This window comes from Protobothrops mucrosquamatus, unplaced genomic scaffold (assembly GCF_001527695.2).
Source record: "Protobothrops mucrosquamatus isolate PMUCROS unplaced genomic scaffold, P.Mucros_1.0 scaffold1162, whole genome shotgun sequence".
In the NCBI taxonomy this organism is placed as follows: domain Eukaryota; kingdom Metazoa; phylum Chordata; class Lepidosauria; order Squamata; family Viperidae; genus Protobothrops; species Protobothrops mucrosquamatus.
In genome coordinates this window covers 261008-272689 of record NW_015387377.1, presented here as the reverse complement: position 1 = coordinate 272689, position 11682 = coordinate 261008, and the positions used below count along the sequence as shown (strand labels likewise).

General features: G+C 37.9%; 1 protein-coding gene across 1 annotated transcript in view; it reads left to right on the top strand.

Moving 5' to 3' along the window:
- The first annotated feature begins 79 nt into the window (after positions 1 to 79).
- LOC107291670 (monocarboxylate transporter 2) overlaps positions 80 to 11682 on the top strand; it is a 30788-nt gene continuing 19185 nt past the window's right edge. Inside the window, exons 1-2 of the mRNA XM_015820692.1 lie at positions 80 to 103; positions 5177 to 5436. Of these exons, the coding sequence (XP_015676178.1) occupies positions 5220 to 5436 (217 nt within the window). The 5' untranslated portion in view covers positions 80 to 103; positions 5177 to 5219. The remainder of the gene's footprint in view (positions 104 to 5176; positions 5437 to 11682) is intronic.

Genomic DNA, 11682 nt, shown 5'->3' with positions numbered 1-11682 from the left:
ACCTCCCCGCCCACTCAAACTCCGCCTCTCGGCCCTTCCCCCTCCCGGGCTCCTCGGGTCCCCAGCGCGCTCAGGCAGACTTCTGGCTGGCCTGAAGCAAGAGGTAAGAGCTCCTGCCGTGCGCGTCCGTCGGCTCCAAGCAGAGGCTGCGGGAGGTGGGGAGGGAGAAGCGCGCCACAGTCGCCCAACTTTCCCCCCCCGTTTCAAAGTCAGGGAAAGCGGAGGAAGCTTTGCGGACCGGTTGGAGCGCTTCACGCACACGTGGAGCTCGGAGGGGCCGGGACTCGTGGGCTAGCGTCATCTGCCAGCGTGTCCTGCGGATGTGCCGAGCGCGCGTTTACATGTGTACTCGGTGTGTCTCGAGAAACTAGGGAACTTGTTACATCGTCAGCGTGGTCTGTTACCATGGCTAGGGCATACAGAGGCTACGATTCAACCTTTGACAGCGCCATCTGCTACAGAGTAGCATGTGCCCATCACATAGAGGCGCGTTTGGTCTAGAGGGGATAAATGAATTTTATCCACAGGTTGCCCTAACAGGCAATTCATCCAATTAGTAATTATTAATTCAGTTGATATTATTGTATGCATGGGCCAAGTTGAGAGCCTCCAGAGGGGTTGGGATCAACTCCCACCTTTAACCAGCTAAACTGGATTGCAAAAACCTCTGTAGAGGATTCCAACTTTGCTGCTGCAAACGAGGGTTCCTACTTTCCATATCCTTTTTCAATTCAGATAACTTGCTCGATATATTTACTGAGTGTGGATGACTTGCTCAAGCTTGATTAGAATTGGTTAAATGTTCTGGTGTATTAATTCTAATCAAGCTTGAGCAAGTTATGTAAAGGTCTTCTACTCTAGTGGTTAAGGCACCAGGCTAGCAACTAGGGCAGGGGTAGACAACCTTGGCTCTTTTGTGACTTGTGGACTTCAATACCCAGAATTCCTGAAGCAGCCATGCTGACTCAGGAATTCTGGGAGTTGAAGTCCACAAGTCATAAAAGAGCCAAGGTTGCTTACCCCTTAATTAGAGGATGAGTGCCATGGGACGATGAATTCTAATCCTGCTTTAGGCATGAAAGCTGGCTGGGTGTCTTTGAGCCAGTCATTTTTTCTCTGCCCAGCCCAGCCCACCTCATAGGGTTGTTGTGGAGGAAAATAGGAAGAGGATGGAATATTAAGATATATTTGCTGCTGCTTATAAAAAATAATAAAGGCAGGATGAAAATAAATAAACAGCAGTTTATGCCTTTCAGTGATGCTGCCCCGAAGTGTCTTTTTCTAGCCACTTTGGCAACAAATATTTCTATCTGGGAAAGGGAACCACGTGTTGATTTTGGGCTGCATTGTAGAAGCATCGTTGAGAGGCATAAGTTACTCTGCATTGTTTTGCCTGCTTAAATCTACCCATGTGTAATAATTTCCAAATAATAATTTCCAAATACAGGCAACAGATGACACGCCTCAATACCTCTATACAGCAGTGTAGCAGTGTAGGTTGAAACTGCAACCTGTTTTGGTATGAAACCATGTTGTCAGTAAAGAAAGGCAGCTTGTGACCTGTGTGCATTTTTGTGTAGGTGTTCCTCCAAAACAGTGCCAGATCTGGAAATACAAAAATCTTGTTATTTTAGGATTATGACCCCTATTGATTTCAATTTTAGAAAGTAAAGCTAGAATCTGGAGACTAGCTGAATAGTTTTTAACTGTCTATGGATGCAGTCAGCTATTGCCTTCCTCTAGGATGCTTTTTTTCAACTTCCCATTCTGTCCCACAAGGCTTTTCCTAGTGGTCTCCCATCCAAGAACTATGCAGGTCATACTTTGATTAATTTTTGTGTCGTAATCAGCCACTAGCTGTTATGTCTTACTATCCAGTTACTTATATTTAAATAATATAAAGAACAGGCAGGTAATTGTGCATGAAAATCAGGTCTCTTTTATATTTGCAAAACACTTGTTTAAACATGAATATTTACAATGAAATTCAGCTCACGTGTCATCTTCTTTTGTGAAATTTACACAGATGTTTAGATAAGAGTATGAAAAAAGAAGTTATAGAAGCAGCCCTTGGGGAAAACACAAATTGATTGCATCAGGTTTCAGCTTGATTTACATCTTTGGTCAGTTTCCTTTGTTCAGGAGCAGTTGCCTAGAGACTCAGAACTAGTTTTAACATGGCCTTTGGGTCTTAAGTAATAACTGATTCTGAAGTTAATTAATAGCATTTTGTTGTTGATATTAGTTCACATAAGCTATTATGATGCCAATAGAAATCTGGAATGACTTTCTATAGATTCTCTGAAAGACACATGTATAGAAAGTGATCTCAGTACCCTAAAACTAGACAAATGTTCTACCATTGAGCTAACAGACTTTCTATTTACCTAAAATGTACATTCTTCTAGCCACATCCTTTGAAGTGAATTATTGCATTAAAAAAGCCCCAAACATCCAACTAAATTGATCTCAAAATTTAGTGAAACTTCAGCATCCAAACTGGGGGTAGGAGAACAATTGATAGAAGTGTATCATGTCATTGTGATGCAAAGCTTGTGATTTTTGTGTTTATGGGTAGTGTCATCATTTTTTCATCATGGTAATTAGAAGTGGATGTCTATGCTCTTAACCGGGTTTTAAAAAGATTTGTACAATATTTCTATAAGGCAATCTATCATTTTTAAACTAGTACTTTTAGAAAAGCAAACAAGTGCCAGAAAGGGGAAAAAATAGGTAAGGCCTATAAAGAGTCTCCTTATGGTGAGATGGGCAGCAAATAAATTTAATAGATAAATAAAAATTCTATATCCTTTCCCATAGCTTTCAATGGTCATCATTGAAGAAGGTGATATGGGTTCCCAAATTACTAGAATAGCAATAGGACTCAGACTTGTATACCGCTTCGCAGTGCTTTACAGCCCTCTCTAAGCCGTTTACAGAGTCAGCATGTTACCCTCAACAGTCTGGGTCCTCATTTTACTAACCTTGAACCGGTGAGAACTGAACTGCTGGCAGTTGGCAGAATTAGCCTACAATATTGCATTCTAACCACTGTGCCACCACAGCTCTAGAAGACACTTGTGTGTGTGTGTGTGTGTGTAGAAATTAAACCAGGAGAGGGTATATTTTAGTTTTGGCTCCTGATTTATGGAATAGTTAAATGGATAGAGTAAAACTCTCTTAACCTTGTCTGCAGAAGTATGCAGTCCAATACAAAAAGAGGGCCAGGGATGTTCCCCCCCATCAATATGAAATCTATGTAGCTTTCCAAAGCTGAGTTTGAATGTTTTTAATTAGATGCCAACACAAAGAAACAAAGTGGAAAATCATCCAGCAAACCCATGTATTAATCTATATGACAGAGCTAAAAAAAAACACGCAAGGCATTTATCCCAAAGTATTTCATTCCCCATGCTGCCACCAACTGAAATTTCAGGCCACAGTGACAACCGTGACAACGTCTTAACTTATTATAAGCCTGTCATCAGCTGGATATATTCTGCAGGACACAGTATAGAAGTAATATTTGTGACTGTGTGAGATGGTATTGAATTGGGAGGAGAGGGATCTTATTAAGTTGGTTGTTGTTTTCAGGCTACTCCCTCATGAAGATTGAATTGTCTTTTTTTGGCAGAGATGGAAAAAATGTAGCCCACCTCTGGAAATTAAACTGAATTATCTGGAGCACCTTAGCCTGAGGTCAGAGAGCTTGGAGTAGGACACGTAGCCGAAGGGATTTTTGCCTATCCCTGTTCTGAAGGTCCCCTTGTTGATATGGATGCCGTTTTTGTTACATGTATAGATTTTCTGTGTAAGGGTTAATTGGAAAAAGTCATAATTATTCCCAAGCTGTATTGTACAGTTTAACAGTTTAACAATACAGTTTAACCTGTATTGTACAGTTTAATCAAGTGCATGGTTAATATCAGAGAATTAATGCTTAGGACAATTTATTACTTATCATTTATTTCTTAATACAAATATTTTTCAAATGTTGCCACCCTAGAGGAGTTATTTCCACTGCTAGTAACTTGCCTTCTTGTTCCTTTTTTTCAAGGCATTTCCATTTATTTTAAAAGCTAATGATTAATTTGTTTTCCGATGAATAATTTCTATGCCACTTAGTTGGAATTCTGGTGGTTAGAATGCAGTACTACACTGCAGGCTACTTCTGCTGACTTCCGGCTGCCAGCAATTCGGTAGTTCGAGTCTCACTAGTTCAAGGTTGACTCAGCCTTCCATGCTTCCGAGATCGGTAAAATGAGGACCCAGATTGTTGGGGGCAATAGGCTGTTTCTCTAAACCACTTAGAGAGGGCTGTAAAGCACTGTGAAGCGGTATAGAAGTGCTATTGCTATTGCTATTGTTATTATATGGGCACATGATGTTAAAATTAGTCTTGTAGGTAATTTTTCATACAGTTCTGATATCTTTTAAATCCTTAGCACTTACTCGTATGACAAGTTTCGGTCTGTAAGCAGGATTCACATGCTCTAAAAAATCACAGTCTGTAGTGATTAAGGCATCAGGTTAAAAACCAGACACTGGGAGTTCTAGTTCAGCCTTAGGCACAAAACCATCTGGATGATCTGGGGCCAATCACTCTTAGCCTTAGGGAGGAAGAAATGGCAAGCTGGGTTTTCTGAAAAATCATACCAAAAAAACTTAATGAACTTGTCCAGAACTTGTTACCTGGGATCACTGTTGATTTGAAGGCACCAAGAGGGGAAAAATATATCAATGATTTGTATCAGAAGAAGGTGTTCTAACCAATCTGTGATTATGACTGCAATATAGTTTTTTGGGGTTATTATATGGGATGTGAATAGAAATAGAACATTGCATTGAAAGCATCAGATAAACTCCACAGATAAATCATTTCATGTTCTTGTAGATTATTTTTTTGTGATTTTGAGAATCCTAAAAGTTACATGAAGCTAGCTAAAGGGCAGAAACAATCCATCAATACCTGTAGTCAGATACATGCTGCAGAGTAAACGTTTTATCGGAAATAAATTTTCTAGAGGTATCTCTAGCCATTGTTTTGTGTATTAGAGGAGCTGCCACCATTCAGAAATACAGTGCATAGAGAGAAAAGAAAATGTTATGCCAAAGTAACAAGCTAATTATGAGAATGTGCCATTAGCTTATTATGGGTGTACACTTTGTTTTTCAGGGTTCCCAGAAAAGTGCTTAAAGGAACTTAATTTAGTCTTGACATGCCACCTCCAGCAGACACGGGTCTAGCACATACCCCTCCAGATGGCCAATGGGGATGGGCAGTGGTCTTTGGAGCGTTCATTTCCATTGGATTTTCATATGCTTTCCCCAAAGGAATAGCAATCTTCTTCAAAGAAATCCAGGATTTCTTTGGTACATCATACAGTGAGATTGCATGGGTTTCTTCAATTATGTTGGCTGCTACATATGGCGGAGGTAAGTAGAAGAGAGTAATCTGTTGACTTGGCTTTGACTTGTTAAAAGTTACACATCCCCCAATTAACTGTGGCTGCTATTGAAATTGGCAGGTGCAGTTTGCTCAGTCATAGTAGTCCATGGTACTGGTTTGTACCAGAATAAAATAGTTTTTCAACCAGATATTTGAATTCTTCAAATGTGATCTTATATAATCAGGTTGGGTGCAAGATGTTTTGTGTTTGCTGCAATAGTAGTTCTGGGAAACAATTAAATTTTATTTTATTTAATCTTACTAATTTATTTTAAGAGTAAAATGAATACAAACTCATACAAAACAAGAAAAAAATTAAAAAAGCTAAATGTGCGAAAAAGGGGAAAAAAAAGAAAAACAGGAAAAAAAGATACAAAGCTATAACTTCCGATCTATTTTACAGCAATTATAAGTATAATTATAACTATATTTCTTACTCTATGGTGGTCATAACATAACTCTCTTCTTTCTATAATCTATCCTGTCTAATAATCAAAACCATAAATCATAAATGAATTGTTTTTTCTGTTCCATACAAAAAGTCCATAAGGAATTCGTAATTATCAATAAACATAGATATTTTCTTTTCTCTGATCAAAGAATTCAAGTTAGTAATCTCAGCAAGTACCATCAACTTCACCAATCACTCCTCCATTGTGGGTAGTGCTGAATACTTTCCATCTTTGTGCGTACAATAATCTCACTGCAGTTATTGTGTATGAGAATAAAGTTCCATAACTTTTTTCCAACTGTTTATCCATTGATCCCAAAAGAAAAACGTCTGGTCTCAATTATATATTAATCTTTAAAACCCTCTGAATCAGTGTACACATTTGAACTCATAATTTTCTCGTTTTTTTGCACATATTACAAACATGATAAAATGTTTCTTCTTTTTCATGTTCCACTATAAATTTGAAGTGCCTTTATACATTCTAAACAATTTATAACCTGAGTTATAAAGCAATATAAACCAATGATATACTGCTGTGCAGCAATATAAGATGGGTAACTCAGTATAATTGCAAGAGAAGTATGCTGTATCCCAGATACTCCTGGAGGAGTCTCCTTTTGTAAATACAGGTCAAGTGCTATCTGGCTGCAAACATATTTGTGAAGAGCCCTTAAAAATTTAGAGTATTGAATTCCTTTTCTGAAGAATCACTTTGTGTTTTTTGCATTGATTTTGTAGCTGTGCAGGCAGAATTCTCAACTTTAACTAATGAATCATGACTGATATATCACCAAGGCCGCTGTATCCTCATGAAAATGTATAATATTAGACTAACTTTTGTTTGGTGTCTTCATTTGCACATGGGGTATTATTATGAATGAGGGTGATAGAAATAAAGATTTGCACAATAGTGTCTCATGTATGAATTTACATAATATCATCTTGCTACAGATAACCATATTATAACCACTGATAATACTGAAATATATTCAAATTAAATATTTACAAATAGGCATCATTTAATGGTTCTTTTCTGAAAAAAGTTGCTCTGAAGACTTAAATTTCTCATGCTTTTTACTTTTAAATATTTAATATTCCGTATTTCTGCTAATCATTTGAACCTTGAAAAAAAATTACCTGGTATCATGAAACTGCAGGATATAGGTAGATATGTATTATAATTCTGTGAAAGGGAAGAATACCATTTATTTTAGATTGATTAGCCACTAATTCAGATAGGATTGCACTAATTCAGACAGAATTGCAGGGTTAATGTTTGATGAAACATATTGTCATGTCAGTGCTCTTCAGAAATTTATGCTGAATATAGCAAACTGGAATAATATACAGTAGTTTCATATATAATAGGGCTGTTGCGTGTATACAGCATATAAAAGAATAATGGATGGTATATATTTTATTCCTCCTCCCTCACCACAGGAACTTTTACTCTGAGCCAATGACAAGTAGCTGTCCTTGAAAGTAGATTTCCCTCTGCAGTATTTGTGAAGTAACAAGGGGTCAAAGAACAACTAATTCAGATCTTCATACTCTTTCCAAGTATGCTCCTGTTATATATATGACAGCCCTGTTCCTTTGTCTAAGCCTACACCTCCTTACTCGGATGGGAAAAAGTAGAAAGTGGAAAGTTACAAGCATTATATTTTTAGATATGAAGTTTGAGAATTGGCAGTTCCTGTTGGCTTGAAGGACCCCAGCATAGCGAGGGCCACATATAAAAAAATAGTCTGGACCCAAAATGAGTACAATTTTCTGGGAGAGGCCTTGAGTTTTTAAGAGGTTAAATGTGTGCCAAATACTGACATGGCCTCTTAAAATTCCTCTAAAACTTATAGGAAAGGCCACATTTTGGACCCCTGCCTACTTTGATGGCATGAAGGGGTTTGCGTGGCTAATCTTCAGCACTTTTTGTGTGCGTGATTTAGAACTGATCTAATTATCAAGTCAGTGTCATCTTTTAATAATCAGATCAATAGACCTTCTCCAGAATGATCTGTCCGCAACCTGCCCCTTCAGTTCCTGGAACTGGGAAGAGGCGGTCCTTCAAATAACCTGCCCCCAAGATATGTAGGGCTCTAAAGGTGATAAGCAGCAGCTTGAATTGTACCCAGAAGCAAATTGGCAACCAGTGACACATGTGCAAGTTTGGAATTGTGTAAAACTATGCAGACCCACTGTGTTTTGAGCCAACTGAAGCTTCTGGATAGTCTTCAAGGGCAGCCCCAGGTAGAGTGCATTACAATAGTCCAAACAGAGATGACCAGGGCATGGGTGACTGTGAAAAGGGCCCATTGGTCCAGGAATGGGCATAACTGGTGCACAATATGAAGTCAGGAGTTGTGAGTCCAGGAGTTGTGAATCCAAGAAACCCCCCAGATTACACACCAGGTCTGTCTGGGACAGTACAACCCCATTCACAACCAAATATGATAATGGGGTTTTCTTTCTTACTGTTCCCAACTTTGCTGTGCCAGTCTCCATTCATGAGCAGCACGCCATTTTTGCATGTTCTGTGAATTTCAGATTGCACTCGACTAGAAAACTAAGCAACCTTTTCTATTTTTTACAGTGGTTGTGATACAAACTTAAGACAACTTAAATTGTCTGCAAAGCTCCACTGATAGTGTTCGTTCATTGACTGCATTGTACCCAAGTACTGTATTTGCTATATCCGTCCTGCCTATGAAATCAATGGCACACCTTTTTGTGTCCTGAGTATAATCTTTTGACAGAAACTGCCCAATTCCAGCCCATTTCAATTCATTGATGCCTAATAGGTAGAAGAATGAGTTAATTTTTCAATATGTTGGGTTTTCTCATGTTCATGCTTCTTACATTTTATGTTTCCACCGTAATTCTATCTTTGCAGCTTTGGATTTTCTTTTCTTGTATGTCAACATCAGCACCTGGAAGTCCCAAAAGTTTTAATCTAGCTGTATCATTAGTACAGCTGCGTTTTGAAAGATCTCAGATTTTTTCCTCAGTATCATATTGAATGCCATCTGACCTGAGTGGTTCATCATCCAATGCTGTATTGATAGTCACTTTATATATTAAGACAGTCACTTTATATGTATGGTACAGTAGCAATAGCATCAGACTTATACATGACCCCAGGGCATATTGGCTCCAACAATCTGTCTTCTCATTTTACCAACCTTAGAAAGATGGAAAGCTGAGTCAATCTTGAGCCCATCAGGATCGAACTCTAGACTGGGGGCAGAGTTTAGCCTGCATTCTAACCACTGCACCACCAGGGCTCCTATATTATATTGTCTGTACATAGGGTTTTCTTGATCAATTAAAGGAGTGCCTTTTCTTATACAATATGAAATGAACCTTGCTATTGCCACTAAAGGGATTATCTGCCTCTGGCATCTTCCTATATTGCTGCCATCCAGCAGGGCTGCCTGCTTCTTTAGCTGGGCAGCTGAAAAGGCCTTAATGCTCTTGGATAACATTGGGTGTATATATTTTTGGCATATATTTTTGGCATTCTTCTTTTATCCCTTGCCCAATGACTAGCTAATATGGTAGAACTTAGGGGGCTGATTTATATTACTGTTGGCGATTTGCTGCACATAATCACTTTTAGCTGCAATCCTAGACTTCCTGAGGTATGTTATGTATTCAGGTCCCATAGCATTACCTGTATGCCTGTATTGCTGTCAGGCTATATTAGCATTAAACCAGAAATGCTGGAAGGAGTGTCAACAGGAAAAAAAGGAAAACCCAGAGAGACAGAATTAAGTACAACCTTACTAATAGGCCTCCTGTTATTAGCTCTTTGGATCCAGCTGACATGTGCTTTGAGTATTTGGACTATCAACAAAACATAGTTTATGTGAATAGCAAAAGTAGGTAACATAATTCCCTGGTTTTCCAAATCTCATAAATGTCTAGAAATTTCCAATATCTCTAGAGGACATCTAATGGGGAAGGCATGTCCACTTCTGTGACTACAGGTAGACGTTGATTTACAACTAGTGGTGGGATTCATATTTGTGAACAACCAGTTCTCTGTGTGGATGCCACTTCCGGAAGTCCATTCTGGGCCTGGGCAACAAAAAAATTAGCTACTGATTCTGCCGAAGTGGTGCGAACCGGCTGAATCCCACCACTGCTTACAACCATCCATTTAGCAATTGATCAGAGTTACAACGGCACTGTAAAATTTGGTCTATAACTGGTCCTCACACTTATGACCGTTACGGTATCGCCACTCTCACTTGATTAAAATTTGGGTGTTTGGCAACTGGCATGTATTCACAACGACTGAGATATCCTGGAGTCATGTGATCGCCCTTTGCAAACTTCCCAGTCAGCAGAGTCAATGAGAGAAACTGGATTCGCTTAATGACCGCATGATTCACTTAACAACTATAGTGATTTGCTTAACAACCATGACATAAATGTCAGGTGTGAATCATTTAACAACAGTCTTGCCTAGCAATGGAAACTCTGATGCCAGCTGTGATCATAAATAAAAGGCAACCTGCTTCTTTGAATAGTTTGGGTGTGGGGACTGGGGAGATGTTTCAATGTCTTCCTCATTACAGTTAGTATCCTCCTCCCTTGCTCATGTGCTTTTATAGGATTTATTTATTCATTATATTTCCTATTTCTAAACTGCCCATCTCCTTCAGAGATACTTACAGTTTTTGTGGTTTTAAAAGATGAGTGCTTTTATAAATGTATTGGTTTTTCTTTTTAATTAATTCTTGTACACTGCCTAGAGGCATGCTTTTGTAAGGCGGGCAGTTGTATAAATACATAATACATAAGTTTGAAAAATTAAACATATATATTAGAAATAAAAAACAAAAAGTCCTGTGACAATGATTTACAAATTTTAGACCAAACCTTTCATTATAAATAACCAGTGAGTTTCTGTTTGCTTTTCCCTAAAATATGGGACAGTTTTCCATCATGCGCCTTTTCTTAACATCATATGTCAAACTATAAAACATCTTAATTCTACGTAAAATGAAGACATAAGGGGATGCCTCATTACTGATAAATTTCCATCTGTATAGGAATGACTATGCAAAATATTAACATATTTCCATCTGTGTAAAATTGAATTTGCAAAGTTATGGTACAATTTTTCAATAACAGGCTTCTTTAAGCAATGAAAATATTTACTTCAGATAGATTATTTGGGAGAAAAATAACTTTGATGACCAGATGCTGTATATCAATACCATGCTTTTAGTAATGTGATTTACACTGATTTTTGTTAGCTAATGCTTGGCTGCCTTTGATATTCTGACAATAATAGTTTTGATTGGTAGACCTCTTTATTTTTTTTTATTTTTTTAAAATTTTTATTATTTAAACCAACAAAACAAAACGTAACACACATATATACACAGTATATATTTTAACAGCAATTTTGTAACAGTAATCTTCTATTATTTACATTTCCCCCCCTTATTCTTCTTTAGAGTATTTGTCCTTGTTGCCCCATTATTTCTTATTTGCATTTTTCTTCCTTCATACATTATTATAAACACATTTTCCACTTTTAACCTTTCCACATTTATTCTCTCTTATTTATACTCTCCAGCCAGTCATACCACTTGTTCCATATTAAATAGTATTCTGTGTCTTCCTTTTCTTTTATCTCTTTTGTTAATTTGTCCATCTCAGCACAGTCCAGGATTTTCTTTATCACTTCTTCCTCTGATGGTATATTCTCATTTTTCCAGAACTGTGCGTATGCTATTCTTGCTGCCGTTGTTGTATGTAGAATTAA